The sequence below is a fragment of the Phyllostomus discolor genome, chromosome 8 (genome assembly GCF_004126475.2).
Source record: "Phyllostomus discolor isolate MPI-MPIP mPhyDis1 chromosome 8, mPhyDis1.pri.v3, whole genome shotgun sequence".
NCBI classification, from domain to species: Eukaryota; Metazoa; Chordata; class Mammalia; order Chiroptera; family Phyllostomidae; genus Phyllostomus; species Phyllostomus discolor.
This window is the reverse complement of record NC_040910.2, coordinates 109,306,312-109,323,860: the sequence shown is the minus strand read 5'-3', so window position 1 is coordinate 109,323,860 and position 17,549 is coordinate 109,306,312. Positions and strand designations below refer to the sequence as shown.

The following is a 17,549-nucleotide window of genomic DNA, read 5'->3' as shown; positions in this document are numbered from 1 at the left end:
CTAAACGGCTTACAACAGTCCCTGGCCTATAGCAGATGGTGTAAAATGATTTTTTTTTTTCCTCCCAAATTTCCCACCATCACCACTGTAACGCCACAGGCCGGGCCGCGGACCGCTCCTCCTCCAGGAGAGCACAGGAGGCAGGGGTTCCTCTCCGGGTCACGGTGCCTGGCCGGAGAGCTCGCTGCCTCTGGGAGCTGACTGGGGGGGGACACCCTCCAGCAGCACCCCGCCAGGAAGCTGCCTTCCTGCCCACTAATCGGGGAAGCATGGCCCCCACAGTGCGTGAGCTCCAGTCTGCGGTGCTAGGGTCCTCACGGACCCGAGACGTCCTTGACGCCACCGCTGCCGACAAACGAACCAGGTAATCAATCCCCAGTCGGCCCTCCTGGCTGCAGCGGGCGCAGTCAGTACCACAGAGTGCTGCCCCGGCCCCCCTGCAGCTCGCCTCCTTTCCCATTCTCACCGCGCCGTGAGAGGGGCCCGGCTACCACACCCCGCTTCACAAGTGGGAAGGCCAATGTCAAGAAGAAAGGCTCTGTCACATGGCCAGGAAGTGGCAAAGCCGATGTCTAAACTCAGGTCTAGCCGGCCCCAAACCTGTGCCGAGATGCTCTGACTTCGTGTGGTCAGTCCTTCCTCCACTGCTGCTGGGAAAGGGACGGCCCGGGTTACAGGCGTTGCCGAAGCAGCGGCAGGGCAGGGGGCAGAACAGGAAGGCGAGGGAGGGGCCCGAGGGCCTGCGCTTGCAACACTTACCTTCCTGGCCATGTTTGCGAAGTGGGCCCCACAGGCCTTGCAGCTGGGTTCTGCGCCTGTTGGAGAAGGGAAGGAGCTGTACCCGGGGTTGGAATAGGCCTGCGCCCGGGCCCCCTGGGGCGGCGGGGCCTCCTCAGGCTGTCCGTCCAGGCAGAACCAGTTGCAGCAGGTTGCCCACATGATAAAATCTGGTGAAAGGGAGGAGAGGAAGAAGGGTCAGAGCGAAGACATACCTCTACTGCGCGCCCACTCCTGAGGGCACAGGTGCGCGGGGACACGCAAACCCCTCCCGCCTCCCCCGTTGGGGTGGGGACGTCCAGGTGGGGACGTCCAGGTGGGGACTTGCTGGGCCGCAGCCTTCCCGCCACGTCCTCCACCACCACGGCCGCCTCTGCACACAGGAGGGGGCTGCCGGCGCGCCTCGGCCAGGATGCCCCGGGCTGCCGAGTGGGCGCCCTGCCTTTGAGAGGCTGCTCATCCCTGTCTGGGTTCGATCTGAGGTCTAACTTCAAATACAACCTTTCGCAAGGGGCCTAACCTCCACTTCATTCAGGAACAGGACCTGGTCCCTAGAGCTCAGACACGGAACTGGATCACGTGCACGCATGCACGCACACACACACATGCATGCACACACACACACTGTGTCATTCCACACCCACTCCGACCACACGACATGGTATTCTTATTTCCTGTTCACAGGTGAGGCAATCCTGGCTCAAAGCAAGTCCAGGTCACACAGCTCATACGATACAAAAAAACTGAGATCTGGAAAAAAACTCAGGTCTTCTGAGTCTACACCTAACGCTCTTTCCCCTACACCATGCTGCTGGCCATGCCCCAGCCCGGTGTCCCGCCCACCAGCCAACAGAGCCAGCTGCCCCTGCGTTTGCACCGGCAGCCCCCCGTGACCCCAGTCACAGCGCCTCCAACAGCTGGCCGCGCCGGCGCGCTCACCTGCTGCTTCCCACCACTGACCCGCGAAATCCCCGAGGGCAGCGACCACATCGCACTCACGCCTGCCCCTTACCTAGCGGTGTCCTGCACAGAGCAGATGCCCAACAGGTAACATTCAGCGTCCTTGCTGAATCGGTGCCTCTGTGAGTTTATTACAAAGTTTGGGATCATTGTTCCCATTTTACACACCAAATACAAGTACCGGGGACAAGGGGACTGATGACTTTTTTTTTTTTTAAGATTTTATTTATTTATTTTTAGAGAGGGAAGGGAGAGAGAAAGAGAGAGAAACATCAATGTGCAGTTGCTGGGGGCCGTGGCCTGCAACCCAGGCATGTACCCTGGCTGGGAATCGAATCTGCGATGCCTGGTTTGCAGCCCGGACTTTTTATTTTAAAGATTTTATTTATGAGCCCTGGCTGGCATAGCTCAGTGGACTGAGCGCGGGCTGTGAACCAAAGTGTCGCGGGTTCGATTCCCAGTCAGGGTACATGCCTGGGTTGCAGGCCATGACCCCCAGCAACCGCACATTGATGTTTCTCTCTCTCTCTCCCTCCCTTTTTTTAAAAAAAGATGTTATTTATTTATTTTTAGAGACAGGGAAGGGAAGGAGAGAAACATCAATGTGTGGTTGCCTCTTGCACGCCCCCTACGGGGGACCTGGCCCGCAACCCAGGCATGTGCCCTGACTGGGAGTCGAACCAAGGACCCTTTGGTTTGCAGCCAGGGCTTAATCCACTGAGCTACACCAGCCAGAGCTGACTTTTTAAAATCACAAAACAAAGAGGAGCTAATCTTTCAAGTGTCAGAATAACCTAAAGATCGCAAGACAGCCCACCAAAATGCCAAACACTGCTGTGATAAAGGAGGAGTGTGCTTTTTCAGCACACCGAGGCGGTCAGTGTGGGCACTCTGAGCCTGAACTTTCTGTTCACAGAGATAACAAATGGAACACTCAGTGTTTATTACTCTATAATCAGGTCACACAAAAGAAGGATACTTTCTGCTCTGCCTCCTGACTTGTTGAAAGTGCCTTTGTTAAATCGCAGTTCAAAGACGTGATAAGCTTGAAGAAATGAAGAAGCCAACAGTTTCAACCTTGACCATTTTATAAATGAAAAAAAAAAAAAAAGAGGTCTAGCACAGAGAGGAACTTTCTGGCTCACACAGGTATAACCTAGGGATCCAACTACTCTAGGGCCTTTTTCGCTTCCCAGCACTGCCTCCGTGCACCTGTGACACAACCCATTCGCTTCTGTAGGCAGGTCCAATTAACACCTGCCTCCCCCCGCCCCCGCCCCTGTGCCTGTGACCCCTGGAGAACAGGGAACATGACAGTCATACAGTACCCAGCAGGCAGGTGGCGCAATAAGGACTAGTGAATGAATGAATCACATACAATGTTTAAATCTTAACTAAGCACACATCTGTTCCATTTCCTGCACAAAAACATTTCTTGTTCTGGCTGGTGTGGCTCAGTGGATTAAGTGCCAGCCTGCAAACTGAAAGGTTGCTAGTTCGATTCCCAGTCAGGGCACATGCCTGGGCTGTGGGCCAGGTTCCAGGTTGGGGGCGTGTGAGGGGCAACTGATCAATGTATTGCACAGCAGTATTTCTCTCCCTCTCTTTCTCCTTCACTTCCCCTCTCTCTAAAAATAAATAAAATCTTTTAAAAAATTGCTGACTATCTCTTGACTGAAGACTCTGAGTTTCCAGAAGACAGGGGTATAACCTGCCTTACTTGCGATCAGCAGTTCGCATGCAATGACGAAGGGAAGAGCAGTCAGCTATTAAACGAGTTCTCTCTTGGTGAGAGCAGGGTGACAACAGTGGAGCACGGCCCGCTGAAGGAGCGGTTGGTTCTGCAGTTCTTGAAAGCATCTGCCGACACGAGCATCTGGAACGGTGTGTGACAATACAACGACCACAGGGTCTGGGTAAAACAGCTCCCAGGCCCTGTTTTACTACCTACTGGTCACATTACCCACGTCTACTAAGTACGTAACCTTTCCGCACTTCATCCTCCTCCATGGACCTTCCCTGGCTGTGAGGCAGTGAAGAAACACTAGTTGTTGCTGCCGGCATGATGCCATTACCCTCAGTGCAGTTTCTCTGGGAGTGCACAGGCAAAAAGCAAAACTAGGCATTTCACCACAATTACCATTTGGCTTTCTGCGTTTGTCCCAAGATCCCTGCCAGAATTAGCAGTCTGTGTCGACGAACCGAAGAGGTGGGAGGAAAGGAGGAAGAAAACAGTCTTGGATAAACCCTGGGGTCTCTGGCGTACACCACAAAACAGACCATGGAATCAGTAAGCGGGATGATGCCCCCAGGAGCAGGTGTGTGTGTGTGTGTGTGTGCGCACACGCGCGTGTGTGTGAAGGCGGGGCACGGGCTAAGATGCCCAGCTGAGTTCAGTGCCTGCGGGAGGTGCTGACCGTGCACACGGCACACGGGGGTTTGGTCTCAGCTGGAGACGAAGGCTGGGGAATCTGCTCGGCCTTCTGCAAGTGGGTAAACGCAGAGTGGGGCAGAAGACTGACAGTCGGGTCAGAGGAGAGGCGGGTCCGGGAGACCCCTCGGGAAGACCTGACCTACAGGGCAAGCACAGGAACGCAAACAAGCAGAACATAAAGAAAGATGCTCAAGCCCTGGCTGGCGTAGCTCAGTGGATTGAGCTTGGGCTGCGAACCAAAGTGTCGCAGGTTCGATTCCCAGTCAGGGCACATGCCTGGGTTGCAGGCCATGGCCCCCAGCAACCGCACATTGATGTTTCTCTCTCTCTCTCTTTCTCCCTCCCTTCCCTCTCTAAAAATAAAAAAATTAAATCTTTAAAAAAAAAAACTTCAAAAAAAAAAGAAAAAGATAAAGAAAGATGCTCAGAGGTGGGAAGAGCTGAAAGAGGGTTAGGAGTTTCAGGGAATTATCCACGCTATCCCATGACCCAGAGAGAACACAATACAAAATGGAAAACGCCCCATGGATCGATCTAGTTTTAGGAAAACGTGGGTATGTTCTTTACTTTAGGAAAATAACCATAAGGTGGAAAGTGAGTGAAAAGGGAGGATTTGCCAAGACTCTAAGGATAAAAAGTGTTCCTTCAAGAAACTTGAATGTGAATGGGAGAGAGAAGGCGGGCATAGAAGAGGATCTAGGTCACTAAACTGGAGAATGGGGACGTATTTAAGACTGCGGGGGGAGAGCCCCAAAGACTGAGAGATTGCAGAGGAAGGAAGCCGGCAGTAAAGAACGGAGCGAGGGCCAGGAGTAGGACGACGCAAAGCGACCCAGCAATCAGAATGAGTCCGGGCGGACCACCCCTGGGCGGCAGAAAGGTCCTCCCTCTCACCGGACGGTGGGACGGGGGTGAAGACGACAGATACAACCGCAGACGAGCTTACAGCGTCTGCAGAGAAACGTGAAGGAAGGAAATACAAAGGAAAGGGGGAGGCGTCTAACCACAAGAGAAGAACAAACTTCTCTACACGCTGCCATTGTTTCCGAAGAGGCACGGCCTTTGCCATAACGGGGAGCCCCTCCTGGTGAGGCACAAACGGCAGGAAGACCCTGGGACACTGGCCGGCTGTCTGTCGTTTCAATTCCTGTGCTCGACGCGCACTCGGAGAGCACTGGCCATGCACCGGGCACCAGGGAGACCGAAAGCGGACCTGACGGGGTCCTGGTGCCCAGGGGGCTGTGGCCCAGTGAGGCGCTGCACTGCAGGCCGTCCCCACACGAAAGCAGGGGGTCAAGACGACGTGTCCTCCCAGGCATTGCTTCCAGCCTCTCAGCTGTGTTTCTCAGGGAGCCTGCCCGCCCCCCGCCCCCCAGGGGGAGCTCTGAAGGAAGAGCCCTCGGCCCGTCCCTTCAAGGAGCTGGCTGTTCCAGCCAGGACTGGGCTCTGGGAGAGGACCTGGGTGTGCCCCTCTGCAGAGAGTGTAGGACTCACTCTGCCAAGGTGTGTCCTACTCCACAGGCCCCGTGCTCGGGGGAAGGACACTCGCATCCTGGGGACGCGTGTGCGCGGGGAAGGGGCCACTCTGGAAAGGGCCAGGCGGAAACATGCCCGCTGCCGAAATCCCTCACACCTGCTCACGCTGCACGGTAACCACAGTCCACAGACTCTGCAAGGACATTTAAATACCAAAAGGAAGCATTTCCTAATGTGGTTAGTTAAAAGTACGCTCTGGCCAAACTGGAATGCCCTGGCCCACATCATCACTGTATCGGTGGTTTTCAGGGAGTGAGAGGCACGCATTTGCCACCCTGACATCGCTACACCAACTTCCCACTTTCCTCTCGGGAGCATTTTCACGAGGCAGACTCACGTGCCCGGCATCAGACAGGTCGCCTGCAGGAAGGACAGCGGAACCAGCAGGAAGGCACGACAAATGCTCCCCGTGGTGACAGCTGTGAAAAACCCCCCTCTCTGACCCACGCATTCCCTTCTGCTCTTGGGAGAACACGGTCACATCTTCACGGAGGGCTTGAAGTTCCTTCTCAAGTCCCCTCGCCCTCTTCAGAAAAGAGGGGCTGGAGACTTAACCCTCGAACTCGGTCTCTGCTCTCCTACCAAGTGTGTTTGGACACGGGGGAGGGGGGGGGGGGGCCTCTCCCCCGCTCTGCCTCCAGGGAAGGAGGAGGAGACAGGCGGGGCTGGGTGAGCAGCAGAACTCGCTGCTCCCCGGGGAAGAACCCTGCGCGACGAGGCCAGAGTGGCTGGCTGGCACCTGGGATTTCGTCAGCTTGGCAGGTACGCTGGCGTTCCCTGGGAGACGGCGCGCTGCCGGGCAGGAAAGCGGCGGTGTTAAGGGCCAGGTGAGCCGAGGGACCTGCGCCAGGCAGGGCGGGTGTGGCCCGAGTCGGAGGCAAGAGGGGAGGTAACGTGACTGCTTCCCTTGTCCGCCTGACCACGCCAAACAATTTTACGTGGACCCGTAGCTGTCGGGGGCTTCCCCGAGGAGGAGGGGAGTCTGGCCCGTGGCGCAGAGGGGTCGGAATGTCAGCGTCCTACTAAACTGAGGGCCGGTGTGCACTGCCCCTCCAAAACCGCCTTGCCGACCCCCAGAACTGACAGCAGTAGCATCAAGCCCCCAGGGTCCCCATCCAACCGGCTGTGAGTCTGACTGCCTGGCCTGCATGCCATGGTCCCTCTGCAGGGGCAGGCCCCACGCGGCGCAGAGACGGCAGCGTCTCGGAATTAACACACTGATGGTGACTCCACTGCATAAAAATCCTCTCAAAATACCCCATGAAGGTGCCTCCAGCCCTCCAAGAGGTACCTTCCTGACATGGCGCTCCAGAAAGCGGCTCGACAGCCAGCCTTACAGAATCATCCCCGGCCCAGCGAGACGCTCACCGCTGCATTCCCGGAATTATCAGAAGCATCTGCGCTGCGAGAGCATAGAGAACAGTATCCCAGGCGATGGATCATGAACGCAGCACGGGCTTTGCTTCGTCTCGTATATTATCCCTAAAGAGCAATTCAAGTGCAACTGCAATGGCTTGGGAAAGAAACGCTGCGAAAAGCCTGTCGGCGTGGCCCAGCCAGGCCTCTGAAATAACGGGTACGTAGTGACACATCTGGACAGGGAGAGGAGAAGGTGGCCATTCGTGGAAAGAAGGCTTGTCTGTCTGCCAGGCGCTGAGCTGGGTACTACCTGGTGTCATGTGATCCATGTGATCCTCACGGCAATTCTGCCCCCTCCCCTGAGGGCAGGAACCTCAAGTGCCCCGAGGTTTTTACCCGCACCACGCACACTGCGGCCCCCACGGCAGACACACAGGTACGTCTCGGAACGCACCTACGGAGGCGAAGGGACATTCGGTGTTTTCCCAGCACGGCCGACGCAGCTAGTCATCTCTGCTCAGGGCTCAGAGCATGGCCTCGGGATTTACAGTGACATAAAGTGACTGTGAAGAAGTCCTTTACCAAAAACAAAGGGTAGCCAACCTTGGGCAGGCGACTTTAGCTTTTTAAGTCTGTTTCCTCCTCACGTGCATGAGAGAGACAATGCCTCCAGGCTGGAAGGTAACTCTAGGGATGAGCAGGAACATATATAAAGCGCCCAACCTTCAGTTAAGTGCTCCATAAACGGCGCACTAACATAAATCACCGTGGAACTGTAAGTCAGGACTCTAACCCGGCACCAGCCTGGAGAGACGTTCCACAGTGACGACCGGCCAGGAGGCCCAGTGCCCGTCTCTCCCTGTCCACCCAGAGCTTGAGGAGGTCCCTGCCTGCAAGGGCCTGGGCTGGGCAGGGGCTCTGGCCAGCTGGCCACGTCACCCACACAGTCAAGAGTCACCGTGATTCTGAGAACCCACCTGAATTTTACAATCATCCCTCAACTGGGAAGGCTGCTTCCTTTTAAAAATAAGTCAGTCTGAAAAGAAACCTGAACTCCCTTGAAACGGCTGACTTCAAACCAGAATCTCAGAATTAGTGCTGGGGATTTTCCAGGGAGCCCGCCTGAGGTGTCCCCCTCGGGCGGGGAAGGGTCACGGCGCCAGCGACAACACGGTGAGCATGGAGCAGGACAAACATTTGTGAGTGAGCGACCCACAGAGTAAACTGCACGACAGGCTGGCCTCCCCTGCTGGGGGTGGGGTGGTAGAGCATGTTCCCTGTGATACTGAGACTATTTCGGAGCTGCTTATTTGAGAATAAAGAATATGCAGAACAAGCCCTGGCTGGCATAGCTCAGTGGATTGAGCTCGGGCTGGGAACCAAAGTGTCCCAGGTTCGATTCCCAGCCAGGGTACATGCCTGGGTTGCAGGCCATAACCCCCAGCAACTGCACATTGATGTTTCTCTCTCTCTCTCTCTCTCCCTCTCTCTTTCTCTCTCTCTCCCTCCCTAAAAATAAATAAATAAATAATCCTAAAAAAAAAAAAACTTGAATAAAAAAAAAAAAGAATGCAGAACACCTAGTCACAGTGGAGACGAGCGTGAGGTGGAACTTCGGAACCCAAGGCCCAGATGTGATTGATCCCCAGCCCCGCTGAAGGGGCAGGCGGGCTGGACACCTGCCCGGGACGTTTCACCAGGCTGGGGCGCAGCAGGGGGAGACGCGCCCAAAGGCTCGGAACCCTCCCAGGCAGTCCTCTGGGTGTGCGTGATGGATAATGCGTGTTTCCTAGGTAAGAATTTCATTGTAGAGCGAAGTTTTTTAAAAACAGAACAGTAAAAAAAAAAAAAAGATTCCCCGATAAATGTTTTACTCTGGTTTCAGACTTGGTCAGGCCTGAACTTAAACCCTGGCTCTACCCAGAGCAACTGGGTGCGCCGGGGACGCCTGCCTCTCCAGGCGTCTGTGGAACCGAAGGGGCACACGCACGCTTCGCAGGCTGAGACCGAGTGCGAGTCTGTCCGGAAGGTGTCCCGCTGTGTCATATGAAAATCAGAGACATGTACTGAAGATACAAGAAGCACCATGCACAGGACAGTGACCCCTCAGTCCTCTGCAGAGCAGGCACCTTGGGACCTCACGCAGTTCTCCCAGTCGCCATCAGCTGTCCTGTTGTGTTTTCCTGCATCTCATCAATGGTCTGAAATCTCTGCTCTTTCAAAGGTGATTTCGGTTTCAGGAAAAGCCAGATGTTTTGGGGCGCCAAGTCTGGGCTGTTAGCAGGCTGAGTCACCTGAATGATTTGTTGTTTTGCCAAAAAACTCTGCACAAGATGTGGTGCATGAGCGGGCACACTGTCGTGATGAAGCTGCCAGTCACCAGTTGCCCATGGCTGCGGCCTTCTGAATCATCCCGATAGTTCCCGTGGAGGAATATTCAAGCTTAACGCAAAATCTGGTGCAGATTCATTGCTGTGCTCACTCAGTCATTTTGAATGCAACAGCCACACAGTACACATGCTCACTCAGTGGTGCCTACCGCCCCCACTGACTAGTACAGTGTAGTCATCATTGTTCACGCATGTGCATTCCAGTCCGCTCTCCTTGGCTGCCAGGTTACATCAATGTCATGCAAACCATTCTCGTTATGTTAACAATGGCTGGACTATTTCCGAACAGACCTCGCAGGTACTAAGTGTAAAGAGAGAATACACCTTTACTGGCCGAGGTACACGGCAGGTCCTAGGCACGTTCGTTACCAGGCTGTCGGTCCTACAGAAAGAGGACTGTAGGCAGGTGTTATCACAAGGGACTAGTGTTAAACACCCGCCCCTCTCCCAACCAGCTTCCAGGGCCTCTGCTCACACTGACTGGCAAAGATGTCAAAGACGCCAGGTCTCAGGCTCCGCCTCCTCTCTCCACTTCCCAGGTGATACTTTCATAAAAGGGATCAAAGCTTTAGAAGCTTTAGGGGAGAGAGAGGATCTCCGAGCTGTCATTCCAGGTGGCACACAAGAGGAAAAGTGGGGGGGCTACTCATACCACGGGGTCCTGAAGTCCCTTCTCAGGTGATCCTAGAAATGTATACTTTTTAAGGAAAAGCACACTACAAAACACCTAACACGTGCCTAGTGAGTTGTTATGCTTGCATTTGTTGCCTCATTTAATACAACAATCCTGCAGACGTCAGAATTTAAACACTTGTTTCGTAAATGAAGAGGGCTGGGTACCTGGACCAGGGCCACACAGCTAGAGAGCGGACGGATGTTAAATCCCAGTTCCTTAACTAGTTTGTAGTCCTACAGAAAGACGGGGTCTTCTTTCACCATCCGTGCCCCCTGCCCTGAGTGCTGGGAATCCAAAAGCCCGTGCAGTGAGGGAGTGAGGCTGAGGGACTGACTGCAGGAGAGGCCACAGAGATCATACAGAGTGGCCGGCAGGGAGGAAAGGTTTAGCACCAGCTTCCACTCCCTCCCAGAGACACCAAAAAGGGTTACCTACCCACCCACCAGGCCAGCCCTTGAACACCTGAGGACCCTGTAAAAGGTGCGCCAGACAGGAAAACCGCCCCTGGGGACCCAACATTTTAATGTGTACATCCTCTAAGTCATCGGCGCTTCCTACTTACTACAACCTCAGGGCGCTCCTGCTCTAGATAGACCCCACATTGCTAAAAATAAAGCCCTTAATCAACACTTAAGATATGTTTCAGTTTCTATTCTGGCCTAGCTTTGTTCCGGCAGAGTAGGGGGTTGTGGTTTTTTTTTTAAATGTCTTATTTATTTTTAGAGAGAGGGGAAGGGAGGGAGAAACAGAGGGAGAGAAATATCAATGTGAGAGAGAAACCTTGATCAGTTGCCCCTTCGTACACGCCCCGCTCAGCACCAAACCAGCAACCCCGGCAGGTGCCCTGGCCGGGAATCAAACCGGCGACGACCTTTTGGTTCGCCACAACTGAGCCACACCAGTCAAGGCTGAGTAGGGGGGGGGTTTGACTTAACCGTGTCAGCTACAACTAATGCTCTATTACCCTCCTTTTAATAAAATTTCCACTGGTAAGTATTACACAATAACGAAAGCAAATCCTGAGAGCTCAGGACCTCCCTCTCCCTGCTCCCTTCGATTCCTTCGGCCCCTCCAACACCGAGCTCACTTTGCCTTGAGGACCCTCCCCCGCAAGCTGCTTTCTCGGCCCTCACCACTGGCCCCACCCGCACTCTGCACGCTGCACCCACGTCCCCAGGGAAACCTCTCGCCCTGTCCGTGCATCTAGTGCACCGCCCAAAAACTTGAATTCACTCGTCTGATTGTCTGTGTAGCAACACTGTCAGCCAAACCCTCTCCCAGCTGCTGCGGGTTCCCAGAGGACCGAGCACGGGCAAGGTCTCCGTGTCGCACGGTGACTGCATTCTGGGCAGCCGAGCATCCCAGCAGCGCCGCCTTTAACGACTGCCTGACCGTGGCTGGGCTGCAGCCCGTGCGACAGGAAACAAGAGTGAGCCTACCCCCCCCCCCCCAGTGCTGGTCCCAGCCTTAGTGCCAGGCACCTGTGGTCAGCAGGTACTTGCTGAAGCATAACTAATGGTAACAGCATCAGAGTTTTCCTTTTTTTTTTTTTTTTTTTGCGGGGGGGGGGGGGCAGTGGAGGGCAACAAATTCATGATTGATAAACGGCAATCATGATTCCAGGATGATGAGCAAATTAAGGGGTTCAAACCCATACAACCACATAAATACCTGTGAGGAAAAACCTAAATAGTGGTGCCTACCTCATCCATGCTGAAGAGAACTTTTCACTGTCTGCTGAGGTTACTTAGAAGCAAGAACAGTAAGAGACTGTCTTCTAAAAGTAACAGAAAAACATTAAAGCTGACGGTCAGTACAGCATTAGAAAACCAGGACGGGTGAACCTCAAAGATGAGCGAGACCGTCGCCCCCACCCTTTCCTGCAGAAATGCCGCCTGGCCCCCCTTCCCTACGTCGGAACGCTTCTGGAGCCCTCGGTGCCCGCACGGGGCTGGGCCTGGAGAGGCGCGTGACGAGAACGGCAAAGAACACAGACAAAGCTGCACAGAAAACAAATGGGGAAGTAGAGGAACAGAGAGGAGAAATCGGAGAGACAGACCTCAACCACTACACCCGGGTCTCAGCAGAGCTCCGCCCGTTGCTGCTGACACGTGGCACACGCTGACACACACTGACACACACTGACACACACAGCACACGCCGACACACTGAGCACAAGCAAGGCAGAAGGAGAAACGCAACCAAAGGGCATGTAGACCAGAACAGCAGAGGGTCCTGGGGTGGGAAGCATTGAAAACCACCCGGGGAATAAGGGGGAATAAGGGGGAATAAGGGGAGAGGGCGAGATCGCTGCCACTAGTAATAAACGAGCTCCTTCCCCGAAGTGGTAACTGTTGTGCACAAGAACCACAAGTTACCAACGTTCTTGGAAACTCCCTGGTTTCAACTGGCCTCTGACAAGTACCTGCAGAGGGACCGCAGCACCTGCTGGGAGGCTCGGGGAGAAAAGCAACGGTAACCAGTGCAGCTGCGCCAAAACACCGCCCTTGCCCTCGGGGTCCGCCCAGTTGAATGGCTGCTTCTTAGCATCGAGCTCAGGAGAGACCACAGACGGAACTCTGCAGCAGGAAAACCCACACACTTCACTTCAGCACAGGCACCACACCCCAAAGGGCGAGTCCATCAGGGAAGAAAACAGTTCAGAGTCAGATCTCCCAGCAATGCTGAAAAAAGAATCAACGGACCTGCAGGTCTGTTTAATTACCCAGGATCCTTCTTCCATCCAAAGTAGTGACAAAGCCCATCAGGAATAAAAACACTGACCCCGCCACTGCCCCTGCCCTCTCTGGTGTGGGACACGGACCTCACCCAAGCAGCTTTCCTGGACCTTCTAGCTGAAGCAGCTGCTTTCCTCCCAAGATACCACAGCAGGGAGTGAGGAACGGGCAAGCAGGACAGAAAACGTTCACAACGCCAGGGCCCCAGTGAGAGGATTTCTGGCACCCCTGAGCCCCGGGAAAAGGCAGCCCTCAAGACAGGCATTCTGTCTAGGGTGGAAATGAGGCAGTTTAACTTCCCAAAGCAGGACTGCAAAAAGTTACTGTAGCCGATCACACTAGGATGTAGGAAACGAACAAAGACTCTAGAATCTGGTGGTATCTGAAGCCTCGCACATAACAGATGCTCAATAAAAGCTGGCCAAGAATAATTTCAAGAAAATCTTTAAGGTTCTTGAAAGCGACAAAATGTATCTGCTCTATCCCCTATGCACCTTTTTGTCAGACAGGCTGACGGATACATTCAATCACACTCGATCCAGTTTTCCACCGATGTTCCAACACCCGAGCGACTCCAGGCCCCGCCCACCAGCTCTCCCTTTGCTGATCTCCAAAGAGCTCTCAGGCGGTGAGAGTGCTTTGCCCTCCCTTCAGCCCTCGGCTGCCACATTTCTTCCCAATTCCACCCCACTGCTAAGGAGGTTTGTCCCTTTTCCCACAGTCCAGCCAGTTTAAACGTGCCCCCCCGCCCCCCGCCAGCGCCTCAGCCCCTCTTGTCCAAATTCAGAGAACTGAACAAACACGCCTCCCCCTGCCCGGGCTGCCGTCACTGCCGGCACCGAACTGAGGTCAGGTGGCACTTGGTAGCGAGTCCCGGGTACATTCAGCCTACCCACCCCCTTCCTCCCACTGACCTTTGGCTTGGTTTGGTGTCAGCCTGAAACTTACGCTGACTTCCTAAAATGTCTTCCGCTCCTGCCACCACGCGTGAGGGCCAGTACCCATCCCAAGAAGCAGAGATGGAGATTCCTCGTGTGCCTGGTTACCACAAAGAAAGACGCCATGTTCTCACCGCAGTCTCTCCTTGTGAGCACACGTGCTTGATTAACATGGCCTTCGGGTTTTACTCTTTGCCTGTATATCCCACAACAAAGTGCAAACTGGCTCATCTTTTCTACCCCCGTTTCCTGAGAAAAAAAGATACTTGTTTAAAAAAAAAAAAAAAACGAAAGACACCTGTGCTGATACCAGGAAGTAATGCTCTTCTCTTCAACGCTGAGATTTGCAACCACTAGATTTGTTCACCCGTCTGCTCCTGGAACATCAGGGTCGAGGGCCGGCATCCTTTGCGACACGGCAGAGACTCAAGGTGCACGCCACACAGGACCCAGACCTTTACCCGCCCCAGATGCAGAGCTTGCGGTTCGAGACCAGCAGAAAGGACCTGTTCTGAAATGACTCGAGCAGTCAGAACTGCCCACAAACACCCCACGGTTACTCCCACTCCCCACAGATGAGCTAGTTATTCCGCAGCCAACCCAGCCCAACGAACAGAATAAAGCACATTTCTCAGGCGCAAACAATGGGGAATGGGTGGGCTTCAGACGACAAGGGCTCCTTCCTAAGACTGTTTCCCAGCTGCAAGGCCCACAGGCTAACTACTTGTTTAATCTCTCCTTCAACAACCTGCCTCGCCCAGGGGTGAAACAGTTCCGCAGTGAGCAGTCGATCCAGCCTTCAACCCTCGAGGGAATTCCCAACGCCAAGACTAAAACTGGGATGATTTGTAAACCACCTAGCGCTCAGGAACTCGGGAAACGCTCCAAAGATGTGCTAGAAATCTGGGAATCCAACCAAAGGACCCCGTAATTTAAAAGGCTGGTGAATTCTAGGCTAAGATCTTCTATTGTTATTTTTAAAAATAGCCAAGCACAGCCTGGATCCTACAGCTACCGAAAGTAACCAGGTCGGCAGTGAATTCAGTGGCTTCACTTTATAAAACATATGGGCACGGGCACAGTGGAAGCTAAGAAAAACCACCACGCGTCAGGAAGAAGGGAAGACGCATCCCTAGAGAAATGTGTGTGCCCGGACGTAGGCAAGGGCAGACAGGGCTAGTTGCCTCAGCGCCTTTTCAAACCAGAAACTGAGACTTCTCCAGCCACCCTCGAATATTCGGAGTCTTTTTAACCACAGCGGGTTCTGAAACACAGGCACACAAGTTACACTAACAGGCGCATCCTGTTTGCACTTGACTTCCTGCTCTGGGCTGTCTCTTGACACCGCTGCTCCCCAGCCACAAGCAGGTAGGTCGCCTTTCCTGCCTGCCCAGAACTGGTTCACTGGACAGTGTTTCAAGGACAGTAAAGCACACTGTTCTCCGAGCCAGGTAGGAGGGTCACCTAAAAAGCACCGAAAACCAGTCCCGGGGCCCGAAGACAGCTAGCTTCTGGATTTCCCACGCTTCATACCGACATCTGACCTAGAGCAAACAATCAAAACACAAGAAGTGCTGAGATAAGAAAACTAAGCCTGAAAAACAACTTAGAACGTGAGGGCTGGGAAAAAGAGCAAGAAAAATCAAGATATGTTTTTATTATTGAACGTTGGCCTCTTTTCGAATGTAGCAAGAACGGACTTCTGTCGGCCAGTCCCCACTGAGCAGAAGCCCGGAAGGGGGCCACCCAGGAGGACTGTGACGGTTGGAAAGGCTCCTCTGAAGAGCCCTGTCCCCAGTCGCGCCTGCTACCGGCCTGGGTCCACTTTTCAGCGCGGTGAGAGCCTCCGGGCTCAGACACCTGACGCCCCCACTCCCAGGGAGGCTCCCACTGCTTTCGAAAAGCTAATGGTTCTCCCCGAGTCGCATTGGGCCTTGGGATTAAAAGCTACGCAACAAATATCCCCTTTCTTATGGATTTGTCATTTAGCCTCTCTGGGTCTGTTTTCCCAGCTGGAAAATAGGAGGCTTGGACCACACCCATCTCTAATGTTTCTCCCAGCTGCAGGAAAAATCCAGGGATTCGACGCTGACAGCAGAAGCTTCCGTGGCCTCTTGCGCTATGTCTGCGGTCAAACGGGACGCCCCTAACGTGCCACAGCGCGGACACGTGCCCTGACCTGCTACCTCCCAGGTACCCGGGGACGTGTTCCCTTTCCCCTGGAACTCGGACCAGAAAGTTTCCCACTTGCAACCAGTGGATCAGGAAACCGTAAGGACCGCTGTTGACACACATGGTCTTTTCATTAGGATCTTAATGCAGTCACGCTGGTCACATGACTCCCGGAGAGGAGAGAGCCCACAAAAGGATGGAGAGAATCTGACCGGCAAGCATGCGGCTCTCCCACACAGTGGCCGCTGACGAGGCAAGGTAAAATCTGGGCAGGAAAAGGGGGCAGCGGTGACGACAAGCGCCGTGAGCCGGTGCAGCGGCGAGCTCAGCAAGTTTAGAAGAGGAGGAAGACAAGCAAGGAAGGGGGAAGAGATCTAAAGCAACGCGCAGGAAATCAAACCTGAAATGTTGCTCACCCACGCCTTCACCCAGCAGGTATCCAATGCCCAGTTTGTGCAGGCGCTGAACTAGACACAAGAGGAAGTACAGAGGTCAACCAGACAGACCCGCACAACGAGGCAGGGGTCCGGCGTGAGAGATAAAGGCACGCGCACAGACAGCCAAGATGCACGGCAGAAGGTACGCTGAGCCATCAAGAAGGCATAAAAGGCTCCTGTGCTACGAGACCCGGAGGAGAACGCGATCACTCCCAGCGAGGGGATCAGTCACGGCAGCCTCGTAGAAAGGATGACATTCAAAGTCAAAAACACACCAGGACCACGGACACCACAGCAGGAAGTCAAGGACATGAAGGTACGACAGACGAGTAACTGGATTTGACTCCGACACGAGAGGGCACAGAAGGAGGGGTGGTGACGGCACCACCCAGTGACCCGGAGGGCCAAGGTTGCACGGAGTGACTGGACTGCAGCCAGACGGACTATTTCAAAACCAGACTCAGGAGCTGGATTTAAATTCCACGGAAAAGCAGGTGGGGAACGGGTCACGGGTGACAAGTTAGGAGCTGCAGAAATCTCATCATTTAATCCATGAAGTTAAGATAATGAAGTCGCCACAAAAACAATGTGTGCAGACACGTCACGCCCCTCTAAGGAGATACACTGTCCTCCAAACCAGAAGTGAGGAGGGAGGAAGGCAGATGGGCTGGCGTGATGGCGTTAACACGCGGGGGCGGGCACAGACAGCGCCCCTCTTGATCACTAAGCCTTTCATTACCAAACCCTAAGCGTGCCATTCTGTGGCATAACACCATCACACTCAAGCACACCATATGGCATGCTAGGTGAAATGTCCAAATTCAAACTGTAACTGACTACACCCATATGACTACCCCACCGACCACACTCAAGCAGGCGTTATTTCTGCTGGACCCCGGATTTAACCAGAGAATGTGGTCAACGGCAAAGAAAACTGGAAGGAAAAGAAAACAGGAGGAGGAGGATACAGACGAGGCCATTTTCACTCTGGAGTTGCCCCAGGCAGAGAAATACCGGGGCCAGGCAGGTGACACGCCCCCTTCTCTGCAGGGGGGGGGGGGGGGGAGGTAAGGCTCCTCCCATGAGGCTGGAGCGGGATCCGCATGCAGGGGCAGTTGGGGGTGTGCAGGCT

The 17,549-nt window shown here is 54.2% G+C and overlaps 1 protein-coding gene across 6 annotated transcripts in view; it reads right to left on the bottom strand.

Annotated features, from left to right (window-relative positions):
- The window catches only part of RFFL (ring finger and FYVE like domain containing E3 ubiquitin protein ligase), a 62,345-nt gene that overhangs the window by 15,025 nt on the left and 29,771 nt on the right, over positions 1 to 17,549 (bottom strand). For 3 of the 6 annotated variants that reach the window (XM_028520413.2, XM_036034068.1, XM_036034069.1), the window contains exon 2: positions 760 to 947. In XM_028520413.2, coding sequence (XP_028376214.1) covers positions 760 to 939 — 180 coding nt within the window. In that variant the 5' untranslated portion in view covers positions 940 to 947. Of the gene's footprint in view, positions 1 to 759; positions 948 to 3,877; positions 3,903 to 13,784; positions 14,079 to 17,549 lie in introns of those variants that run through there. The other 3 variants (XM_036034071.1, XM_036034070.1, XM_036034072.1) reach the window with 3 other exon arrangements.